The 25,843-nt window shown below is 41.8% G+C and overlaps 2 protein-coding genes across 4 annotated transcripts; both read right to left on the bottom strand.

The window, feature by feature from the left end:
• Positions 1-1,680: 1,680 nt before the first annotated feature.
• On the bottom strand, positions 1,681-13,027 carry LOC131929979 (aplysianin-A). 3 transcript variants are annotated; one of them, XM_059286364.1, is made up of 10 exons: positions 12,926-13,027; positions 11,229-11,307; positions 7,659-7,895; positions 6,508-6,664; positions 5,484-5,591; positions 4,732-4,866; positions 4,024-4,110; positions 3,444-3,555; positions 2,926-3,011; positions 1,681-2,481 (listed from the first exon to the last, which is right to left on the bottom strand). In XM_059286364.1, the coding sequence occupies exons 2-10, from the start codon at positions 11,305-11,307 to the stop codon at positions 1,899-1,901; spliced, it is 1,584 nt and encodes a 527-aa protein (XP_059142347.1). In that variant the 5' UTR covers positions 12,926-13,027; the 3' UTR covers positions 1,681-1,898. The 3 variants fall into 3 exon arrangements, with proteins under 3 accessions (XP_059142347.1, XP_059142349.1, XP_059142348.1); XM_059286366.1 differs by lacking the exons at positions 7,659-7,895; positions 11,229-11,307; positions 12,926-13,027 and adding an exon at positions 7,572-7,623; XM_059286365.1 differs by lacking the exons at positions 7,659-7,895; positions 11,229-11,307; positions 12,926-13,027 and adding an exon at positions 7,478-7,531.
• Positions 13,028-17,020: 3,993 nt separating this feature from the next.
• LOC131929975 (L-amino-acid oxidase-like) lies at positions 17,021-24,924 on the bottom strand. Its single transcript, XM_059286361.1, has 10 exons — positions 24,855-24,924; positions 23,451-23,557; positions 22,946-23,182; positions 22,195-22,354; positions 21,646-21,750; positions 20,677-20,811; positions 20,440-20,526; positions 19,723-19,834; positions 17,984-18,069; positions 17,021-17,808 (listed from the first exon to the last, which is right to left on the bottom strand). Exons 2-10 carry the CDS (start codon positions 23,548-23,550, stop codon positions 17,232-17,234), a joined length of 1,599 nt encoding a protein of 532 aa, XP_059142344.1. The 5' UTR covers positions 23,551-23,557; positions 24,855-24,924; the 3' UTR covers positions 17,021-17,231.
• Positions 24,925-25,843: the final 919 nt, after the last annotated feature.

Below are 25,843 nucleotides of genomic sequence, written 5' to 3'. Positions count from 1 at the left end.
GAAAGTAGTAATTTACGCTACTTCCGATTTCTCAAAAAACTAATGTAAATTTTTACAGTACTAATAATATTGTGCACTATTATGCACTTTTTTTTAATTTGGCGTTCACTTGGTGTGCGATTCTTTTTTCTACGAGATTTTATTCTATTTTTAAAACTTTAAGTATTTAAAATGGATTAAAAATCATGTCTATAGCCCGAGTTCCCATCCCATGTTGTTGTATAAAAAAATATTCGAGAAAGTTTAGGGGAGATCACTCAGAACAATAAACATTTTTCCAGTTGCATAATAAAAAATTTGTTTCTACATTTAAATATGCCTTGATTTTTATTTTCTGTGTCTAAATATAATTTCGATTATACATTTAAAACATCCACCATATTATTTTCAACTAAAGTCCGTATCTTTAAGTTCTCCATAAATCGCTGAACATACTGATCATATAACCTCAAAAATGTTGCTGCCAGAGGAGGGAGAGAAGTGCGCACATGGGCTTCCGTATATTAGGGTAGATCTAAATGTGAATAATTTTAATAATTTGATTAGCTTCGCCTATACTGAATTCTTTAACTGTCTCTTGGCTACCCCATCCCACGGTGTATTCCATCACCTGGTTTGGATTTAGCGACGACGGAGAGAGAAAACTCTCTATACGATGAACCTAGTGTATAGCCTGGCCGGCATTGTGTAGACACCTACTGCGGTGGCCAGGACAATATGGAGGCAGGTAAAGGGAGGACACGACTTCGTGTGTGACACCTAATGAATGATTGTTGGGGTGGGGTGGGGTGGGGTGGGGTGAGACTCGTAGCTACCCCATGACACCTCACCTAGTGACGTCATTACCGGGATACACAACTGATCTAATGCCAGTTTTTCGGATTATCGCTTTCTTACTTTACTTTATATATATATATATATATATATATATATATATATATATATATATATATATATATATATATATATATATGCTGAGATGGGTTTAACAGAGAGCTGTTGAGGGGAGTTTAACAGAGAGATGGTGAGGTAAATTTAACAGAGAGATGTTGAGGTAAATTTAACAGAGAGCTGTTGAGGTGGGTTTAACAGAGAGCTGTTGAGGTGAGTTTAACAGAGAGCTGTTGAGGTGGGTTTAACAGAGAGCTGTTGAGGTGGGTTTAACAGAGAGCTGTTGAGGTGAGTTTAACAGAAAGCTGTTGAGGTAAGTTTAACAGAGAGCTGTTGAGGTGAGTTTAACAGAAAGCTGTTGAGGTAAGTTTAACAGAGAGCTGTTGAGAAGGATAAGGCAGAGTTCCTTGGCAGTAAAAACAAGAAGTGGGAAATGGCGCTGAGTGGGGGGGGGGGAACGACATTGTGAAATTTCACTTGAATCTGACCCTCCAGTATACATGTGGGACCCCCAGGGAATGTGAAAGTCAGGGTGCCAAAGAAAGACGGAGCAAAGTTTTCTCGAAGAGCTGAAGACAGCAGGGACCCAATATGGTTGGGTACTCTGTTCCACAAGGAATAAAGACGCTTACGTCAAGTAAGTGAATTTTGGGGAAACTTTTAAATTCGTTTTCAGCTTGAGTGAAAGTCAAAACATCACAGTTTTTACTCATATTTTCAGTGTAGTTCGCTTAGAAAAAAAATATCATATTATGACAAAAACAAATAAGGAACCAACCAATGCGAGAGTTTGAAATTTGTTTCAATTTATTTAGACACGCAATTCTACTTGGATATATTCCATGAGTTAAGTAAACCATGTGCCGGAGAGAGAAATAACTCACGACTGTACAAACAAACAAACAAACAAACAAACATTTCCTTGTCACGTCTGCATTAGCCAGATTTTTAAACCTTTTTTTCTCCAGAACTGTCGTTGTTTCCAGAGTAGAGTCTGGACTCAGCTCTTACAAAATGTATTTCTGCATGATCCTGTCGACATCTTCCAAACCTCCCTCGGTCCACTCCTGGCGGTTGCCGAATGCGATGTCAGGGGTGACGATGTACACCTTGTCAATCAAAGAAGGATGCTGGAGCGACTGTCTGGCGTCCTCGAAGTGGAACCCAGCTCTCCAGACCGTGACGCCGCCGACGTGTGGTGGCACGGTCCAGAATCTCGCCACAGAACTGATGGGGTTGATCAGGGACCTGGACTGCAGCTTGAAGATTTCGAACAGCTTGTCCACGATGGCTGACTTGAGATCCTCGGAGACCTGGAGGGTGCCGTTAAGAGAACCTTGTGTTGGGCTGCCTAGGTTGAGTCTCTCCAGCTGTCTAACTTCTTCCCCGGAGTTGAGCGTGGCCAGGAGAAGGTTCTGGTTGTTGGACTTGCCCAAGGCTTGGAGTGACCCAAGGACGGTGTCGGTGAACTTGATGTTGGTCATTTTGGGGAAGTCGGTGCCAGACCAGAAGTCGACGTTGAAGCTCATGACCACCCGGTGCTCTGGGACTGGTCTGACGGCGTTCAGGGCCATTCTCTGGGTCCAGCCCCTGGGGGACAGATTTATAAACGTGCAGGTGAACTGTGGTGTTACACCCTCTATATACATGTGTATGTGTGTGTGTGTGTCTGCCTGTGAGTGTGTCATTGGGTATGCCAGTTTGTGTCTGTGTATTTCAGTGTGTGAGTCTATGTATGCCTGTGTGTGTATGCCTGTGTGTATACTTGTGTGTGTCTGTGTATTTCAGTGTGTATGTCTGTGTATGCCTGTGTGTATGCCTGTGTGTATATCTGTGTGTGTCTGTGTATTTCTTTGTGTGTGTCTGTGTATTTCTTTGTGTGTGTCTGTGTGTGTCTGTGTGTGTCCGGGTGTGTAAGTGTGTGTGTGTGTCTGTGTTTGCCTGTGTGTGTGTATGTGTGTGCCTATGTGTAAGTGTGTGTGTGTCTGTGTATGCCTGTGTGTGTGACACCACAATAAAACCAGAAAGTCTCACTTTGTTCCAGACCATTGCAGATGATCCAGAGAATCTTTGGGAATTGCCAGGATGACCTGCTTGGCACAAAGGAATTCTTCTGGGCCCTGTGGGTGTACGTAAACATTACATCACACAACGAATGGCTTTACATCGGTGCCACTGTAAACATTACATCACACAACGAATGGCTTTACATCGGTGCCACAGTAAACATAACATCACACAACGAATGGCTTTATATCGTTGTCACAGTAAACATCACATCACACAACGAATGGCTTTATATCGTTGTCACAGTAAACATCACATCACACAACGAATGGCTTTATATCGTTGTCACAGTAAACATCACATCACACAACGAATGGCTTTATATCGTTGTCACAGTAAACATCACATCACACAACGAATGGCTTGACATCGGTGCCACAGTAAACATTACATCACACAACGGATGGCTTTACATTGGTGTCACATTTCTACAAGGCTAGCAGACATGTACAAGGCTAACAGACATGTATTAACACACCACTCACCAGCTCAATAATTCTGCCATCCACAGTCTTGGTCTCCTTGAGTTTCAGGATGTAGGTCATGTTCTGGAATCGCTGGATGGCCTCGAGTTTACGGTTGAAGGTCACCTTGTTGCTGAGACAAGAGAGTAAGTATAACACAACTGCAACATTCAACTCTAACCCAACTATTAACATCAGTGTGAGTATAACACAACTGCAGCATTCAACCCTAACCCAAAACTATTAACATCAGTGTAACCTTATCTCACAGCTAGCCTTAGAAACATGTAACTATATTCTAATCGCTTGACTTTATACCCCCCAGCAAGACCGATTACACATGCAATTGCATTCTAGTCATATGGCTTTATATTCCACCAAGCCTTATATAACATGTAACTATATTCTAATCGCTTGACTTTATACCCCCCAGCAAGACCGATCACACATGCAACTACATTCTAGTCATATGGCTTTATATTCCACCAAGCCTTATATAACATGTAACTATATTCTTATCGCTTGACTTGATACACAGCATATTCTAATCGTGTGACTTTATATCACAATAAACCTGACTTAACATTTGACTGTATATTACCTTGAGCTAGCCATAGTGAACTTCTCGATGAGTTTCTTAGGGATGGAGTCCATTCCCTCTCTGACTTTGTACAGGGTGGTGTTAGCGCTGGCAAAAACAAGAACATACACATTTATGTACTAGAACATACACATTTATGTACAAGAACATACACATTTATGGAACAAGTATGTACACATGCATGTACAAATACATATACATTCATTGGCCAGATGAAGTAGAGTTCATATGTTTCTTGATCTGGGCATATGAAGGGAAGGTGTGGTCAGACCACTTTTACTTTCCCTGGGTGGACTCAGGGACGTTCTACTGACTTGAACTCAGATTCGAGACATTCGTGTTAGCAGCCTAGCGCTCTACCGCTAGACCACGCCGTCCCATGAAAAGTTTAGCAGATTAGTTTTAATCAGCAAACACATCTGGCACTTGCCTGTGCGAAGTCTACTTCTACTTCGTTGATTTTGTTTTTATAAAATTCTGAATTTTGTGCAAACTTCACGTCTGCTAAAGCAAATTTCCCGTCTGCTAAAGAAAATTCATGTCTATTAAAGCAGAATTCACGTCTGCTAAAGCAGAATTCACGTCTGCTAAAGCAGAATTCCCTTCTGCTAAAGCAGGAATCACATCTGCTAAAGCAGAATTACATCTGCTAAAGCGAAATTCCCGTCTGCTGAAGCAGATTTCCCGTCTGCTAGTATGAGCACTCACTTGTTGTAGTCCATCTCGTCACCGAAAACCAAGAGGGCGCTGGCGTCCTTGTAGATGGCGTAGCGGGACTTGACGATGGCCTTGAAGAATTCCTTGCCGCCAGGGCTAGCCACAAGGTCAAGGGCCTCATCGATCCTGCAAGAAACAAATCGCAATATTAGCTCCACCGTTTCATGTAACAAACCTAACATTAGCTGTACGATTCCATGTATACAAGTGTACACTAGTATCGCCCATATATCCTTGTCGATATACATCCATGGAGTTGCTGTAAACTTATAAGGGGTTTAAGTATCGAGAAGGTTATTTCTGAGGTATCGATTACTTGAAATCAACCAGACGAAACTTATAAGGGTTTTAAGTATCGAGGAGGTTATTTCTGAGGTATCGATTACCTGAAATCAACCAGACGACTCTAGGGCAATCTCCATCTCCTATAATTATTATCATATTTAAAAAAAAAAAACTATAAGGGTGTTACTTTCAAAAGACACATTTCTTTTCATTCATTTTAAAAGTAACTAAACTCCCCAAACTAAATGACGTGGCGTTATCGATATAATTTTGTCCGTATTTGGAAACAGCCAACGCCGAAACATACTGCGGTTAATGTGATTAGCTGAATCAGTTACGACAGTTATGACATTTATGATAGTTATGACAGTTATGACAGGTATGACAGTTCTGACAGTTCTGACAGTTTTGACAGTTCTGACAGTTCTGATGCTGAAACAAAGTCGTCTGCTACTTACCTGTGCTCATAGAGCCGTTTGTTGGTCTTGATAACCTTCAGGAGAAGACGCTGTTCTCTGGGCATCAGGGGCTGAAGGTCAAGGCCAGTCAGTTTCTTGAAGTAGAATCTGGGGGGAGGGGGGGGGGGCAATTCCACAAGATATTAATTTTTGGGGGAGGGGGGGGGGGGCACATTACCACAAGATATTAACATCTGGGGGAGGGGGGGCACATTACCACAAGATATTAATATCTATGGGACACATTATAAAACAGGGACGGGAAATATAAAGTTAGCTTGAATCAATTGTTTAAAAATGTATAGAGCTATTCGGTCTCAAATGGAATGATCTGTTAATGAAATTATAAAACAAGCAAGTCTAGAGCATAAATTTATGCTGAATAGCCCATCTTTTTTACATGTGTAATTTGGGTCTAGGATATTACCCCTCCCCCGTCCTTCCGTCCGTCGTTAAATCAAGTAATCCATTGACATTACACCCCCCCCCCGACATACCCCCCCCCCCCCAGCTTTATTACCACCCTGTCAAATACATCTCCCTATCCTGAAAACTCTTAGCCTAACCCTAGCCTCAAACACCAACCACAAACAAACAGCTAACCCAACCCATCATCAGTTCTTACACAGACTCTAAACCAACATCTAACCCTTACCCTAAACCTAAACTTAACCTAACTCTAACCCTATCGCTAAATTGGAGGAGGGAGAGGGTGTACTAGACAATGATGGGGGGGGGGGGGGGTAATGTCCTGCTCCCGTGAGATTGAGAGTAAATTACTTGACGATGAGGAGTGGGGGGGGGGGGGTAATGTCCTGCTCCCGTGAGATTGAGTGTAAATTACTTGACGATGATGGGGGGGGTAATGTCCTGCTCCCGTGAGATTGAGTGTAAATTACTTGACGATGATGGGGGGGGGGGGTAATGTCCTGCTCCCGTGAGATTGAGTGTAAATTACTTGACGATGATGGGGGGGGGGGGGGGGGGGTAATGCCCTGCTCCCGTGAGATTGAGAGTAAATTACTTGACGATGTTCCCTTGGTTCTGTTTCTCCTCGGGGGTCAGGTCATAAGGGAGTGTAACTGAGTTGCTCTCAATGTCCTCCTGTCGGTAGTGCTGTCCCTTCAGGTAAAATCTTTCCTTGTTGGCCCAGCCCTCGGGGAAAACCTCCTGGGTCAGACCTACAGACAAGATGGAATTTTCACACGTTACCAGCGGTGGTCATTTCACACGTTACCAGAGGTGGTCATTTCACACGTTACCAGAGCTGGTCATTTCACACGTTACCAGAGCTGGTCATTTCACACGTTACCAGAGGTGGTCATTTCACACGTTACCAGAGCTGGTCATTTCACACGTTACCAGAGGTGGTCATTTCACCCTTTACCAGAGCTGGTCATTTCACACGTTACCAGAGCTGGTCATTTCACACGTTACCAGAGCTGGTCATTTCACACGTTACCAGCGGTGGTCATTTCACACGTTACCAGCGGTGGTCTTTTGTCTGGCTAGTTCTTAAGGAAGTTACACACAAAACATTATTTCACAAACAATCGCCTATAGGATAACAGTCAATTATTTTTCAAAACACTTTGTTTTATTTATGTAAACTTTCTCGCCACTGTCAGAAAGATAGGCAAAGAAATAACCAACACTGAAGAAAGTTCTACGCGTAATTTAATCATCTCATGATTAGGGAATCTAGGGACTCTATTTTTGACAGGGGTATACGCATAAACGCTTACTGAGTGGATAAATAATGAAATTTGATTTAACTAATTTTATTGGGTACTCTATTAAAGCAGAGTATGCTCAGTGGCTCAGTAATATTAAGAAATGTGAATTATTTAATTTCCTTAGTTTTCACCACTGTGTGAACACCATTACTTATTTTCTGCAAGTGTTTACATCGCCCAACCAGTATTTGAACCTAGGCCTTCTGAGTCCAATGCTCTATCTCTACCCTCTGTCCTATGACCTATCTATGACCTTACCCAGCTCGCTGACCAGCCTTTGCATGATGGGGTGGATGTCGGCGTACATCCTCTGACCTATGACCTATGACCTATGACCTATCTATGACCTTACCCAGCTCGCTAACCAGTCTCTGCATTATGGGGTGGATGTCGGCGTACATCCTCTGACCTATGACCTATGACCTATCTATGACCTTACCCAGCTCGCTAACCAGTCTCTGCATTATGGGGTGGATGTCGGCGTACATCCTCTGACCGAGCTCGACTGGGATGCTGGGCACGTCGGGCAGGTAGACGGTCTGGTGGCGACCTCCCGCGACGTCCTTGAGCTCAACGACCTCGACCTTGAGCTGCTGGTCCTTGAGCTTGTAGGCGGCGTAGGCTCCAGTGGTGCCGGCACCAATGACGGCCACATCGACAGTACGCTGGCACTGGTCTGGTGAGTGGACGTCAACTTTTGGTCAACTTTTGGTCAAGTCAACACATCAGCTTTTGGTTAACTTTTGGTCAACTTTTGGTCAACTTTTGGTCAACTTTTGGTCAACTTTTGGTCAACTTTTGGTCAAGTCAACATCAGCTTTCAGTCAATTTTTGGTCAACTTTTGGTCAAATTTCTCTCAACTTTTGGTCGTCTATCAACTTTTGCCCAAGTCAACATCAGCTTTCAGTCAACTTTTGGTCAACGTTTGGTCAACTTTTGGTCGGGTTAATACATGTTAATTTTCGGTTAACTTTTGGTCAACTTCCGGTTAACTCTAGCTCCAGTCAATACATGTCAACGTTTGGTTAAACTTAACATTTTCAATGTACTAGCGTGGGGGGGGGGGGTGTGACACAATGTTCATCAGATACACACAGTTCGATACACCGGAATGGTACTGTTAGCTGTAGCAAATCTACTGTACCAGACATAAACCTAGTGGCCCCCACCTGTTAGCTGTAGCAAATCTACTGTACCAGACATAAACCTAGTGGCTACCACCTGTTAGCTGTAGCAAATCTACTGTACCAGACATAAACCTAGTGGCCCCACCTGTTAGCTGTAGCAAATCTACTGTACCAGACATAAACCTAGTGGCTACCACCTGTTAGCTGTAGCAAATCTACTGTACCAGACATAAACCTAGTGGCCCCACCTGTTAGCTGTAGCAAATCTACTGTACCAGACATAAACCTAGTGGGTCCCACCTGTCTGTTAGCTGTGCAAATCTACTGTACCAGACATAAACCTAGTGGCCCCACCTGTCTGTTAGCTGTAGCAAATCTACTGTACCAGACATAAACCTAGTGGGTCCCACCTGTTAGCTGTAACAAATCTACTGTACCAGACATAAACCTAGTGGGTCCCACCTGTTAGCTGTAACAAATCTACTGTACCAGACATAAACCTAGTGGCTACCACCTGTTAGCTGTAGAAAATCTACTGTACCAGACATAAACCTAGTGGGTCCCACCTGTTAGCTGTAGCAAATCTACTGTACCAGACATAAACCTAGTGGCCCCCACCTGTTAGCTGTAGCAAATCTACTGTACCAGACATAAACCTAGTGGCTACCACCTGTTAGCTGTAACAAATCTACTGTACCAGACATAAACCTAGTGGGTCCCACCTGTTAGCTGTAACAAATCTACTGTACCAGACATAAACCTAGTGGGTCCCACCTGTTAGCTGTAACAAATCTACTGTACCAGACATAAACCTAGTGGGTCCCACCTGTTAGCTGTAGCAAATCTACTGTACCAGACATAAACCTAGTGGCTACCACCTGTTAGCTGTAGCAAATCTACTGTACCAGACATAAACCTAGTGGGTCCCACCTGTTAGCTGTAACAAATCTACTGTACCAGACATAAACCTAGTGGGTCCCACCTGTTAGCTGTAACAAATCTACTGTACCAGACATAAACCTAGTGGGTCCCACCTGTTAGCTGTAGCAAATCTACTGTACCAGACATAAACCTAGTGGGTCCCACCTGTTAGCTGTAACAAATCTACTGTACCAGACATAAACCTAGTGGGTCCCACCTGTTAGCTGTAACAAATCTACTGTACCAGACATAAACCTAGTGGGTCCCACCTGTTAGCTGTAGCAAATCTACTGTACCAGACATAAAACTAGTGGGTCCCACCTGTTAGCTGTAACAAATCTACTGTACCAGACATAAACCTAGTGGGTCCCACCTGTTAGCTGTAGCAAATCTACTGTACCAGACATAAACCTAGTGGCTACCACCTGTTAGCTGTAGCAAATCTACTGTACCAGACATAAACCTAGTGGCCCCCACCTGTTAGCTGTAACAAATCTACTGTACCAGACATAAACCTAGTGGGTCCCACCTGTTAGCTGTAGCAAATCTACTGTTCCAGACATAAACCTAGTGGGTCCCACCTGTTAGCTGTAGCAAATCTACTGTACCAGACATAAACCTAGTGGCCCCCACCTGTTAGCTGTAGCAAATCTACTGTACCAGACATAAACCTAGTGGCTACCACCTGTTAGCTGTAGCAAATCTACTGTACCAGACATAAACCTAGTGGGTCCCACCTGTTAGCTGTAGCAAATCTACTGTTCCAGACATAAACCTAGTGGGTCCCACCTGTTAGCTGTAACAAATCTACTGTACCAGACATAAACCTAGTGGCCCCCACCTGTTAGCTGTAGCAAATCTACTGTACCAGACATAAACCTAGTGGGTCCCACCTGTTAGCTGTAGCAAATCTACTGTACCAGACATAAACCTAGTGGGTCCCACCTGTTAGCTGTAACAAATCTACTGTACCAGACATAAACCTAGTGGCCCCACCTGTTAGCTGTAGCAAATCTACTGTACCAGACATAAACCTAGTGGCCCCCACCTGTTAGCTGTAGCAAATCTACTGTACCAGACATAAAACTAGTGGGTCCCACCTGTTAGCTGTAACAAATCTACTGTACCAGACATAAACCTAGTGGGTCCCACCTGTTAGCTGTAGCAAATCTACTGTACCAGACATAAACCTAGTGGCTACCACCTGTTAGCTGTAGCAAATCTACTGTACCAGACATAAACCTAGTGGCCCCACCTGTTAGCTGTAGCAAATCTACTGTACCAGACATAAACCTAGTGGGTCCCACCTGTTAGCTGTAGCAAATCTACTGTACCAGACATAAACCTAGTGGGTCCCACCTGTTAGCTGTAACAAATCTACTGTACCAGACATAAACCTAGTGGGTCCCACCTGTTAGCTGTAGCAAATCTACTGTACCAGACATAAACCTAGTGGCTACCACCTGTTAGCTGTAGCAAATCTACTGTACCAGACATAAACCTAGTGGCCCCCACCTGTTAGCTGTAACAAATCTACTGTACCAGACATAAACCTAGTGGGTCCCACCTGTTAGCTGTAGCAAATCTACTGTACCAGACATAAACCTAGTGGCCCCCACCTGTTAGCTGTAACAAATCTACTGTACCAGACATAAACCTAGTGGGTCCCACCTGTTAGCTGTAGCAAATCTACTGTACCAGACATAAACCTAGTGGGTCCCACCTGTTAGCTGTAGCAAATCTACTGTACCAGACATAAACCTAGTGGCCCCACCTGTTAGCTGTAGCAAATCTACTGTACCAGACATAAACCTAGTGGCCCCCACCTGTTAGCTGTAGCAAATCTACTGTACCAGACATAAAACTAGTGGGTCCCACCTGTTAGCTGTAGCAAATCTACTGTACCAGACATAAACCTAGTGGCCCCCACCTGTCCAAGCGGCTAAAGACCAGCACCTACCTGTGATTCTCCTGGATGGGTTTTCTGACTCCTGCCCTAGGGCCAGGGCGAAAAGGCAGAGAAAAGCGACGTAGATCATCTGCGACAGGAAAAAACAAACGATGAAGATTTTTGTAATGAAATATATTCATTACTTTTTAAAGAGGCTTTTTGTTATTTTGTTCAGCCCATCGATAACTAAATACTACGGGTTTTAGTCCAGCTGTTGTTGATTGGTTTAGGAGGGCTTTGTGTGGTAAGTGAAGTTAATGTAGAGTTTAAAAAAAAAGTAAAAGCCTGGGTCTATCTTTAGGGCAGTACTAGGTCGTTACCAACCGTAGACTTCGAAGGCAACTGGCACTTTTAGCACCTATTGCAGGTAGCTTTGTCTGTACCTGTCGCAGGTAACCCTGTCTCTACCTGTCGCAGGTAATCCTGTCAGCTGTCGCAGATAGACCTATACATGGGTTAGATCTGAACTTGTATCATCTACTTCTAGACCGAAGACGTCAATGTCAACTAGTCTCAGAAACACTTTCTATAAATCAACTCTGTTCATTAACTAAAAGACGTCCATATAATGAAATCTCTGAAACACTTTCTACAGAAAACTCACAACTTTATCTCATAAGCCGGCAATACCTAATAGTCTCCTCCGACTACATATTCTAAAAACTTGGACCTTTATTTCAAATTCAACCGCGAACATACTTTCAATATGTGACAATGATACAATCTGTCAATGGTAAAATTCTTTCATAGCTTTCTAATTCGAGTCATTTTGTTCAAGCTTTCAAAAGATTACATCTGACGCTGTAGACGTACTAAGTTCAACTATGATCGTATTATTAAGACAATACAAGTGTTTTGTTTCAAGTGTGATCGAGATGTTTCGGTTACTGCACGATTTTGTTGTGTTGAGAACAAGCAGTTTAAATGTAGAGCCTCTTCTTCTTCTTCGTTCTTAATTTTTAAAGTTGGAAGGGATTTCCTCCAACAAAATTAAGTATTACGTGTCAAATTGTTATGTGCCAAATAAGAAGTTAATTTCGATTTCAGCCTGCTTTTCTGTATAGATTTGTTTTCCCTAGGCTTTGTTTAATGAGGAACAAAGTATAGAGCAGCAGCAGGTTTACCGACTCGACCACGCCGACCCCTGAATGTAGAGCGGAACCTGGGGATCTCTAGGACACGAGCACCTAGCTAGTATTTTCTGTTGGGGGAAAACCTGGGTAACACCTGGGTAACACCTGGGTAACACCTGGGTAACACCTGGGTTATTCTCGACAAAAAACCTAGTAGGCAATCGGCTGCACTTTACACAGGTATTCTTGTCAATACTAGTCGCAGGTATACCTGTTAATACATGTCGCAGGATTTTCTTTTAATACCTGTCGCAGGTAGCCCTGTTAATAACTGTCACAGTTAGACCTATACTCCGGTTAGATCTGAACTTCTATCATCTACTTCTAGACCTATGACGTCCTATATATCAACTGTTCATTAACTAAAAGACGTCCATATAATGAAATCTCTGAGACACTTTCTACAGAAAACTCACAACATTATCTCATAAGCCGGCAATGCCTAATAATCACCTCCGACTACATATTCTACAAACTTCGACCTTTATTTCCTCTAGACTTTGCTCAACAAAAACTCCGACACAACAAATGAACAAACCGCACATGCAAGCACGTGCTAAACAAAGTACTCACGTTTATCCCTGCAGATGGTCAAGCCGCAAAGTCGAACATGGCCTGACGGTCAGAACAGGGGGCTTTTATAGTCTGATGGCCACGAGAGTTAATTAATTAAACTGCAGTAAACTTCTGCTTAGTAAAGACAACACCATCATAGAGAGTACCATCTATTCGGCGGTCGGTTAATGACATCAACAACATGATCGGTGTATCGTAAGCTTGAAAAGTTTTTGCTCGTGGGGTCGGTTGGTGAGTTGTACAGCTAATGTTACAACATTTCTCAATCAGCACACTGTATTCAATACTCCACAGACGGGTGGGGTTTGAATGTTTCTAGACGTCCCAAAGTCTCTACATCACGTGACGACCCCACCCCCCACCCCCCACTCCCCCGTCAATTAACCGGAGACTGCCATGTATCCAGACACACTTAAGGCAACATAAAAAACTGCAATGCAGCAGATATCTGACTAAAGTACTCACCACCCCCCCCCCCGTGAAGATCAATGGCCCAAACATGGGCTTTACCGTGGCTAATTAACATGGGCTTTACTGCAACTAATTAACTTAGTAACGTCTGGAGATAATTTAGTGTCTTGTTTACAACATTTCGTCAGGCGGGTCATTCAGTTTGACCCTCGTTTAACTCTGTCTAACACTCAATTAACTCTTTAGCTCTGAGACTTTTTAAACTCCGTTTAAAGCCTTTCTTAATATTTGGTCGTTCATCCACTTTTTTTTTCAATTTTGCTTAATTAAGTACTTATAGTTTTAAAGTTTATATTTGTATATATATATATATATATATATATATACATATATATATATATATATATATATATATATATATATATATATATATATATATATATATATATAGTGAAAATTACAATAAATTGAGAATAACACTTTTATTCCGAGTCACCCACCCTCTTCCATTTTCGCCCCCCCCCCTCTTCCCGACGATCGATTTACACATTTAAGAATTAAGCCTCATCGTTTAACATCCGACGATGAGAGTTTGTAGATCAGCGGTTCTAAATATTTTTTAAGGTACCCAACTCCAACAGCTTAATATGGGAATTCGCCGAACCCTCTAATATGAAAAAAACAAAATTCGATTTTTTTTCAAATTCAAAACATTGGTATATTTTACTTGTGTACTTCATATATACTAGAGTACATGCTCAGAGAAAAAAAAATACAAATATGAAAGTGTACAATGAAATACTTTATCATATTCCCAAGCTGGTAGAGTGCCCTTAAAGTTTAAGTAAAATTTTGGTTTTTAGCAGACAAAATAATCTATTGTTCATTTGTGTATTAAATATCATATCCTCGAATTGAATGATATGTCAATAAAATTATTGAAAATGAGGGCTATATGGTTGGAACCTAATAGAAAGTAGATATTACTTTAAAACTATACTCGACATAAAGCAATATAAGGATTTAAACTTTGAAATGGACTGCTCTGGTTGTGGCTAATTATCTCTAACTGGACGCTGTGCTTTAATTAAAAACTAATTATTTATGTAATTTACAAAAATAAAGCTTAGCCTGCATTTCGGGCTGCCTAAAAAAATGTGAATTTTTACATTCCTTTAATCCAACGATCAGTGTTTCTTCCAGAATTTTTTCTCCGGGGGGGGGGGGGGGCACTTGAAATTTTCGGGGGGGGGGGGGGGGGCGGTAGACTTTCTTCGGGGGCTGCCTAAAAAAATTTGAATTTTTACATTCCTTTAATGTTAAGAGTATATATTCTCTATATAAATTATATACATTTCATTTAGTTCGGGGGGGGGGGGAGGGGGGGTAGAATTTTTTCGGTTTCAGACTAGGATTTTTCAACATGGCTTTGTAAATCATTCAGTTAGTAAGGTGACTCCCGTCCAGTTTCGTTATACAAGAGAATCCATATTTTACTTATTCGTCCGACCACTTTTGTTTTATTTTATTTTGGCTCGATAGGTCTATAGTATGATGGGATCAAAATATTAAGGAAGAAAGAACACAACATACTATCACAACAATCACTACTGTGGCACGATATCGAAATAATACTTTTTATTTCTATATCGTAGCACAGTAGTGATTGTATGGACCCTATCAACGCGCGCCTGTATATGTGACGTTGACACGATTCATGACATACGTGTATTTTGACGTCAAGGTTTCCACGTTATAGAAACATCATGTTATTGAAATGTGTTATCTCGCTCCGGCGCACTTTAAGACTGTCCTGCTGTCCTGTTTAACTGTCGTGTTTAACTGTCGTGTTTAACTGTCATAGTTCGCCAAACCCTTGAGACTGAAGAATCGAGCCACTGGGGTTCAGTCGAACCCAGGTTAAGAACCTCTGATGAGCTTCAATAGATCCAACAATCTTTCTTTTGTAGACATAGCAGAGCCTCGTTACTCTTATATTTTTGTATCGCTCAACCATTGGATTAAAAAAGACAATCTATCAGCCCTGCGTACCCTAAAAAAACATTAAACGACCCATGTACACATTCCCCCCCCCCCCCCCACCCCACCCCTTCGTCCCAAACTGGCAAGTTTGAAAAGCATCGGTGACGTGATGCTGCTGAAACAAAACCGGATATGTGCAATATATATGTATATATATATATATATATATATATATATATATATATATATATATATATATATATATATATATATATATATATATGTGTGTGTGTGTGTGTGTGTTATATATATAATATTATATATATATATATAACAGATATTCAATGCTAAGAAAGAATGGTATGCAGATACATTGATAAATAAACACACGGCTACCTGCTGAGATGCAGGGTGTCACGTGTGGAGGGAATGATTAAAGTAAAGATTTTCTCTAAATATATAAAAATACACTACTATTTAAATAACAATAAAGAAATGCATGGGTCTCTTCCTAAATATTAGTAAAGGTATCAAATAGATAATAAAGGGACCCACGCTTTTCTATATAGTTATTTAAATAGAAGTGTATTATTATAGATTTAAAGAAAATCATTTATTTTCTCCATTTATTTCATTATTACATAAAAGCTTATTTTTGTATGAAGTTTTTAAACATCTTTTATTTAACTTGCTTCTCTATCTGTCGTGCGAGCGAAATTTTGAGCACTTCCAACTTACAGATACGTTTCAAAGTTGGCACGTGGGTCAAGACAATGCAATATGATAATTTGACCAAATTGGATGCCGCTTTAATTTTTATGAATTAATTACAATTTTATGAAATTAGTAGGCTGCCTCTTTTCGCACAATTATACGCGCATTATCACGTTCATTTGGTGCGCGTTTTTTTTTAGTTATGCAACTCTACCGTATTGAAATTTTAGAAGTACGGAATTTTTTTTTCAAAATAAATGTTTTAATGACAACCTTTATATAATAATGCAATAAAAAGAAGAAAAGGAAAGATTTTTATTAAATGCTAAATAATTAAGAAAATAAATTAAGAAAAGCGTTGGTCTATTCCTAAATATTAGCGAAGGTATCCAATAGGTATCCCACGCTTTTCTTTAAAGGTATTTAAATAGTGGTGCATTGTTATATATTTAATAACAATAATTTATTTTCTCATTTTAGTACATTATTATTTAAAAGCTTGTTATTAAAACGTTTTTCTGAATTTCAAAGGTAATTAGCCGAAAAAGAATGCACTTTTAATTAGTAAACTTTTCAATCGAAATCTCTAGTGTTGTCTTATGCCTGATTGGACGCCATGTTTGCTTTGTAGAGACATATTTTCTCTAATGTTGAAAAATAAGCAATACTTCGCCAGTTGTGTAATTAAATGTGTTTTTATGATCGAATATACCTTTATTTTTTTTTCTTTCTTTTAATAGAAATTACGTTTTTACATTCTGTATAATCAGCATTATTCTAAATAAACTTACGTATCTTTAAGTTCTACACATAGGCTATTGCTAAAGATTCTGATCTGACAAACAGAGAGAAAGAGAGAGAGCGAGAGCGAGAGAGAGAGACAGTAGTGTGCCCAATGGGTTTTTATACACCGTGTTGTGACATTGCAATAAGCCATACGTACAACGTTCAACAATAAAATAAAATTGACGACAACGCATAAAATAAATTTAAACAAAATCTTTACTTCCATACATCCAATGGCAGACAGAGACAAGTTTTTTTTAAAAATAAAACTTGACTAACAAACGAATTTTATTTTTTCCGATAAGATATTCTATCTTTGTTTATTAGCTTTGCCTTCCTGCCATAAGTCTTCAGCAGACCCCCTGCAGATCCCCTGCAGATCCCCAGCAGATCCCCAGCAGATCCCCATCTAAAAATATTTCTCCAGGATTTTGTCCACCTCCTCCATGCCGCCCTCGGTCCAGCCGTTGTACTTAGACAGGTCGGGGTTGGCCACGTACACCTTGTCTGTCAGCGACGGATGACGTGTGATGGACAGTACGTCATCCACGTCGTATCCAGCTCTCCACACGGTATTTTTCCCGATGTGGGGTGGGCTGATCCAGAACTTGGCCACTCCGGACAGAGGTTCGGGTATACTGCTGATCTTGTGGACGGCCATCAGCTCCTTCTTGATGCGCTCCCAGAGCGGTTGGCTGACACGGTACTCTCCCAGAGCGGAGCCTGGAATGGCAGGTCCCTGCAGGTTGAGCCTCAGGAGTTCTTGCACGTCCTCACCCTCAGCCTGGCTGGCCATCAGCAGGTACTTGTCGGAGGAGTTGGATTTGCCCAGGTCGTAGGTTTGGCCCAGGATGGTGTCGGTCAGCTTGACCTTGTTCTCCTCATTTTGGGGGTCAACTAGCCAGAAGGGGGAGTTGAAGGTCAAGACGACCTTGGAGAGAGGGACAGGCTTGACCGCGTTCAAAGCTTCGACAACCTTCCATTTCCTGTGACAGGGACAAAAGTATTTTGTAGTAACTTTCTCATTTAGAAACTACCATCATAAGACGGTCACTCAACGTTAGGATTTCTAGTCTCAGAATGTTTAGATGGGTGTTGCATGAACAAAATCAACAAAAACCTACTTCATGTTTGCCCGCTATAAGATCAACAAAAACCTACTTCATGTTTGCCCACTGAAGATGATCCAGAGAGTGTCTTGGCAGAGCCAGAATAATTTTTTCTGCGCAGATGTGTTCCTCGGGTCCCTGTGTGAGTAGTGTACCATAAATAAACTCGTTTTAACTTCAGTATAGGCATAGACAGTATTGCTTTTAGATTTTATTATAGAACCCAACAGATGAGACACCAATAACAAGCCCCACACTGTGGAAAAGTCACAACTTTTGATGGATGACAACTGTATCAACTGACCAAATGTTTGACGTGAACAGTTCACTCACCAAAAGCCGGACTAGACTAGATCACTCACCAAAAGTTAACCAGTACCCATCACTCACCAAAAGTTAACTAGTCCCCGTCACTCACCACAAGTTAACCAGTCCCCCATCACTTACCAAAAGTTAACCAGTCCCCAATCACTCACCAAAAGTTAACCAGTACCCAACACTCACCCAAAGTTAACCAGTCCCCATCACTGACCAAAAGTTAACCAGTACCATCACTCACCAAAAGTTAACCAGTCCCCATCACTCACCAAAAGTTAACCAGTCCCCATCACCAAAAGTTAACCAGTCCCCATCACCAAAAGTTAACTAGTCCCCGTCACTCACCAAAAGTTAACCAGTCCCCGTCACTCACCAAAAGTTAACCAGTCCCCATCAATCACCCAAAGTTAACCAGTCCCCATCACCAAAAGTTAACCAGTCCCCATCACCAAAAGTTAACTAGTCCCCGTCACTCACCAAAAGTTAACCAGTCCCCCATCACTCACCAAAAATTAACCAGTCCACATCACAGACCAAAAGTTAACCAGTCCCCAATCACTCACCAAAAGTTAACCAGTCCCCAATCACTCACCAAACGTTAACCAGCCCACATCACTCACCCAAAGTTAACCAGTCTCCAATCACTCACCAAAAGTTAACCAGTCCCCATCACCAAAAGTTAACCAGTCCCCATCACCAAAAGTTAACCAGTCCCCATCACTCACCAAAAGTTAACCAGTCCCCATCACCAAAAGTTAACCAGTCCCCGTCACTCACCAAAAGTTAACCAGTCCCCCATCACTCACCAAAAGGTAACCAGTCCCCAATCACTCACCAAAAGTTAACCAGTCCCCATCACTCACCAAAAGTTAACCAGTCCCCATCACTCACCAAAAGTTAACCAGTCCCCAATCACTTACCAAAAGTTAACCAGTCCACATCACTCACCAAAAGTTAACCAGTCCCCATCACCAAAAGTTAACCAGTCCCCCATCACTTACCAAAAGTTAACCAGTCCCCATCACCAAAAGTTAACCAGTCCACATCACTCACCAAAAGTTAACCAGTCCCCCATCACTCACCAAAAGGTAACCAGTCCCCAATCACTCACCAAAAGTTAACCAGTCCCCATCACTCACCAAAAGTTAACCAGTCCCCATCACTCACCAAAAGTTAACCAGTCCCCAATCACTTACCAAAAGTTAACCAGTCCACATCACTCACCAAAAGTTAACCAGTCCCCATCACCAAAAGTTAACCAGTCCCCCATCACTTACCAAAAGTTAACCAGTCCCCATCACCAAAAGTTAACCAGTCCACATCACTCACCAAAAGTTAACCAGTCCCCCATCACTTACCAAAAGTTAACCAGTCCCCAATCACTCACCAAAAGTTAACCAGTCCACATCACTCACCAAAAGTTAACCAGTCCCCAATCACTCACCAAAAGTTAACCAGTCCCCAATCACTCACCAAAAGTTCAACAAGACCGTCCTTGGTCCTGGTTTGTTTGAGTTTCAGGATGTAGGTCATGTTTCTGAAGCGTTGGATGGCTTCCAATTTACGGTTCAAGGTCACATTGTGGCTAGAGAAAATAAAAACAGACATAGATAACATATTTCTTTAATAGGAACAAAACACACAGTTGTATGACAGATGACATATGACGGATGACAGATGACAGATGACAGACGAGAAATGACAGACGACAAATGACAGATGGCAGATGACAGAAGACAGATGGCAGATGACAGATGACAGATGACAGATGACAGATGATAGATGATAGATGATAGATGATAGATGACAGATGACAGATGACAGATGACAGAGGACAGAGGACAGAGGACAGATGACAGATGACAGATGATAGATGATAGATGATAGATGACAGATGACAGATGACAGATGACAGAGGACAGAGGACAGATGACAGATGACAGATGACAGATGACAGATGACAGAGGACAGATGACAGATGACAGATGACAGATGACAGATGACAGATGACCGATGACCGATGACAGATGACAGATGACAGATGGCAGATGGCAGATGACAGATGACAAATGACCGATGACAGATGACAGATAACAGATGACAGATGACAGATAATAGATGACAGATGACAGATAACAGATAACAGATAACAGATGACAGATGACAGATGACAGATGACAGATGACAGACCTGTCGCTGGCCTTAAGGAACTTGTCCAACAAAGTCATGGGGAGAGCATCCATGCCTTCTTTGATTTTGTACAGAGTGGCGTTCTTGCTGAGAGGATACAAAAACAGGACACTGGTCAGTTTTATCTGGGATATTCTGTACAATCACAAATGTTTTAAAAACTTCCTAATTCAGCTAAAATCTCTGACGTGTGTAGTTGTACACCTCAGCCAAGGGACTCAACCAAGTTTGGCGTACCTGTGGTAGTCCATCTCGTTGTGGAAGATCTCCAGAGCGCTGGCGTCCTTGTACAGGGAGACCTTGGACTTGACGATGTCCTCGAGAAACTTCTTGCCCTCGGGGCTTAGGACTTTCTCCATGGCCTCGTCAAAGCTGAAACACGGACGTCACGTGATTAGTCGGATCTTTCATCCACAGCAACACACATCATACACAGCATCACACATCATCCACAGCAACACACATCATCCACAGCATCACACATCATCCACATCATCCACAGCAACACACATCATCCACAGCAACACACATCATCCACATCATCCACAGCAACACACATCATCCACAGCAACACACATCATCCACAGCAACACACATCATCCACATCATCCACAGCAACACACATCATCCACAGCAACACACATCATCCACATCATCCACAGCAACACACATCATCCACAGCAACACACATCATCCACATCATCCACAGCAACACACATCATCCACAGCAACACACATCATCCACATCATCCACAGCAACACACATCATCCACAGCAACACACATCATCCACAGCAACACACATCATCCACAGCAACACACATCATCCACAGCAACACACATCATCCACAGCAACACACATCATACACAGCAACACACATCATCCACAGCAACACATATCATACAGAGCAACACACATCATCCACAGCAACACACATCATCCACAGCAACACACATCATCCACAGCAACACACATCATCCACAGCAACACACATCATCCACATCATCCACAGCAACACACATCCTCTTTTAGCTTATGTTTGAACTAACATTCTACTTCATCTGTCCCATAGACCGTGAGGTTCGATTAAAGTTCTTGACGTTACATGTATCAAATACACAGCTTTCAAGCGTCCTCTCGTCTTTCTTACAGGAACTAAGCCAAGAGGACCGAGCAGCTAGCCGTACCGGATCAAGCACCACTTACGTCAGCTCCGAGAGCCGTTTGCCTTCTTTGGTCTCCAGCTTGATGCGATCTTCTCTAGACATGTCAGGGTCGTAGTTCTCGCCGGTCAGTTTCTCAAAGGCGTACCTGGCACCAGACAGTAGAATTGTAGCACAATGTTTTTTACACGTCTAAAGCATGTAGTTGATATTAGTGTACGGTCACTCTACAGTTTTAACCATCATTTGGTTTATATTATGGGATCTCTCAAACAAATTGACAAGTCTAAAAACTGTTGGTTAATGTAGATTACAATTTTTAAAAAAGAACTTGTCCGTTACTCAGAGATCAAACAAACCGTTTTACAAGTCTAAATACGAATGAATGGTGTCGCTTACTCAAATATTACACAAACAATTACAAGTCTAAAAACAAAAGTTGTCGGATACTCAAAGATTACACAAATAAGTCTAAAAACGAAAGTTGTCGGTTACTAAAATATTACACAAACAGTTACAAGTCTTAAAACAAAAGTTGTCGGTCATTCAAATATTACACAAACAAGTCTAAAAATAAAAAGATGTCGGTTACTCAATGATACGGCCTTGGTTCTGCTTCTCCTCTGGGGTCAGGGTGTAGGGGAGTTGCTTGCCGCTGATTATCTCCTCCTCGCTGATGCTCTGACCTCTCAGATGGTAACGGGCCTTGTTCTTCATACCGTAGGCCATTGGGCATTCCTCGGAGGTTAGGTCTAGTCAAACAACATTCACTTTTATCAACACATTACTGAAGGATACACTTTCCTAGCTTTCTCAATCAGATCTATAAATAACTGTTTAAGACTATTTTTAAATACCCGTTATGTAATAATAAATATGTCATTATTTTTTTTATTTTTTTTTTTTTGCTGTTCCTGACTAAAAACCTTAGGCAGATAAAGTAAGGTTCTTTCTCAATGAACTCTGCTTACTGGGGGGAGTGCAGTCAGCACTATGGCAGGCTAGATTTGTTTTCTTAATATGTCAGGTACCCATCAAGCTTAGTTCACTCACGGACATCTTACGTACTCGAGCACGGGGTTCGAACTCGAGACTTTCAGCAGGCGTTAGCTCTACCACCCGACCACGCAGTGTCCTTTACAAATACTCATCTAGACAATCGTGAAATATAATACGATAACAATATGTGGTGACTTGACACTGATATAAACAGACGTGCCATTGACTTGACCAGCTACTTACCGAGGTCCTCACGTGACCTCACTGAGGTCATCACGTGACCATCTACTCACGTGACCTCACTGAGGTCATCACGTGACCATCTACTCACGTGACCTACTCACCAAGTTCCTCTACCAGCTGCTGGACTGTGTCGTGGATGTCAGCGAACATGGACTCGCCGAGTTCGACTGGAATGTCCTGCACGCCTGGCATGCGGGCGGTCAGGTGACGCCCACCCACCACCTCGGACATCTCGATGACCTCGATGGTCAGGCTCTCATTCCTGAGTCTGTAGGCGGCGTAGGCTCCGGTGGCACCGGCACCGATGATGGCCACGTCAACCTTGCGACTGCAAGACTCTGGGGTGGGGGGAGGGGGGGGGGCATGAAGACACACACTAATTAATAAAACATAATCAGTATTCTTTGAGACTAAACTCAAGATTTTTTTCTAGGTGTTAAACATACAGTGTGATGAGATTAGCGACTGAACTATTGTTTGTCAAATCTTTGTCAACTTTAAAAAATGGTCAATTGGTGTTCTGTTTGTCCAGTTCTGCATGGTACTCGATTCATTAATAGGCTGGCCCCATTAATTAAGGAAGTAATTAGCTAAGCGGCTCCTTACCTGTGATTACATTATTGGGGTTCGCTTCATTCCCCGGGGAGTAGATTTGCTGAGCGATAGCCAAGCCCAAAAGGCTGAATACAAGGACTTTGGAAAACATTTTTCCTCTGAAAATAAATCAATCAATTATCAAACAAAACGAACTGTTGTTTTTTTTTTCGCTTTGTCTAACGAATTTTTCCACCTTAATATTTTTATAGTTTACAAAAATGTAGGTGAGTAGCAGGAAATAGGCTCTGGTGCCTGTCAGAATTGATTTCATTATATCACCCTCCACTACAGTTTGCCCTGTTGACGTTCAACCGTTTATCTACTGGGGATATGTTAGCGGACGTCCAAGGAGCAGAGGGTAGTCTAAATGTTTAAATGTCACATTCCCCACTAGTACTGACTGTACTAAATGTGTCAGGGATAAACAAGAGAGTACATAATATGTTGACATGATACTATCTGTCCCATGGTGTACCCATGTACACTATCTGTCTCATGGTGTACCCATGTACACTATCTGTCTCATGGTGTACCCATGTACACTATCTGTCTCATGGTGTACCCATGTACACTATCTGTCTCATTGTGTACCCATGTACACTATCTGTCTCATGGTGTACCCATGTACACTATCTGTCTCATGGTGTACCCATGTACACTATCTGTCTCATGGTGTACCCATGTACACTATCTGTCTCATGGTGTACCCATGTACACTATCTGTCTCATGGTGTACCCATGAACACTATCTGTCTCATGGTGTACCCATGTACACTGTCCGTCTCATGGTGTACCCATGTTTACAAAGATACTATCTGTCTCATGGTGAACCCATGTTGACAGGATACTTTCCGTCTATCAAAGACAGACTTGCTCTAGAACTAAAGAAAAATCTATTTCTATTTGAGGGAACTAAATAAGTATCTAGCTAACAAGTAATAAAAAACTTCTACATGAGCGGAACTGCCTTCATTGATCGAGTCCTTTAGCATTCGTCTACGCCACGATTACCCATCTATAAGGGCCTCATGATAGCTTTTTCTGTAGGGCCTTCGACAACAGTTAACTAAAAAGATATTTACTATAATGCAACTTTTACTTTTAATAATGTTCTATATGACTTTTTCAACTGTGTCAGGGGTCGTGGGACACTTGGGTTTTATAAAAGGGGTCTATATCAGTTACAGGCGGACTCTATCTACTCTATTGTCACCGACTTCCACGTTGGGTCAGTTTACCATAGCCAATAGAGTAACAGCTACTAGCAAGGCGAGTGCCTTTACCGACGAAAAGAAAACCCCACCCCACAGTAGGATAAACCCTATTTACCGACGAAAGAACACCCCCCCCCAAGTAAGACCCTTTAAGACACGGCGTCCCTAGCAACTGTTACAAGAAAACCTAGATACTCACAGGATGCGGCAGATGTAGTCTTGTCTCAGACCCCAGCAGTCAGGGGCCGGGCTTTTATAACCCTCAATTGACTAATTAGAAATTAGCTGACAAGACGACACGAGACCTGGTGTGTAGACACGCCACGGACCGCGGGCCACTCATAACACACAGTAGACCCGCCCACGGACCGCGGGCCACACACGGCCCTCATGAACGTTGACCTACACGACGACAGCCTGGTCTTCAACAAAGCACCATCGCTTGTGCCAACTGCACCCAGTATAATAACTGCTAATTATACAAAATACAGTCACCAAGAAACAAAGATAAAGCAACTATCTTTCTTGATATTAAAGACATAAAGGTAACGTTCCAGTAAAAAAATGGCAGTAGTTTGGCATTGACGTTCTGATATATATATATATATATATATATATATATATATATATATATATATATATATATATATATATATATATATATATATATATATCACGGATGAAATCTTGGAATTCACAAATGAATGCAGCTGCTTGGACCAAGGCGACGGTAGGTGTGTGAGGTGATGCTTTCAGTACACTCTGGTGTCATTGTGAGACAAAACATTCAGAGACTCGCTAAAAAGATTAGGAGAGCACGACAGTAGAAGCTGAAGTCAGAGACTTAAATGAACATGAAGCTAATGCTAGCATCAAGTATAATCGCACTGAAGACAAGTCTTTCAGAATTTGAGCAATAGAACGTATCCAATTATGCATGTTGAAGGTGGAAAACGCAATTATTGAGGATTGTATTAAAGATATAACGAATAATTTTAAATATTACAATTTTAACGGCATATAACAGAGAAGTCTGATGACGCAGAGGAGCAGGAATCGATAAAAAATGTTCTACGTAGACGGATCAACAGACGTAAGCTCTTGTCTACAGTGGGTTGTCCTAGCGATATGTAGACATGCAGATCATAATAAGCCAGATTTTGTGTTGTTTGTGGACTAGAAAACGTT

Source organism: Physella acuta, unplaced genomic scaffold, assembly GCF_028476545.2.
Source record: "Physella acuta isolate Inbredline_101_S28 unplaced genomic scaffold, ASM2847654v3 ptg001700l, whole genome shotgun sequence".
In the NCBI taxonomy this organism is placed as follows: domain Eukaryota; kingdom Metazoa; phylum Mollusca; class Gastropoda; family Physidae; genus Physella; species Physella acuta.
This window is presented reverse-complemented; position numbering and strand designations above follow the sequence as displayed.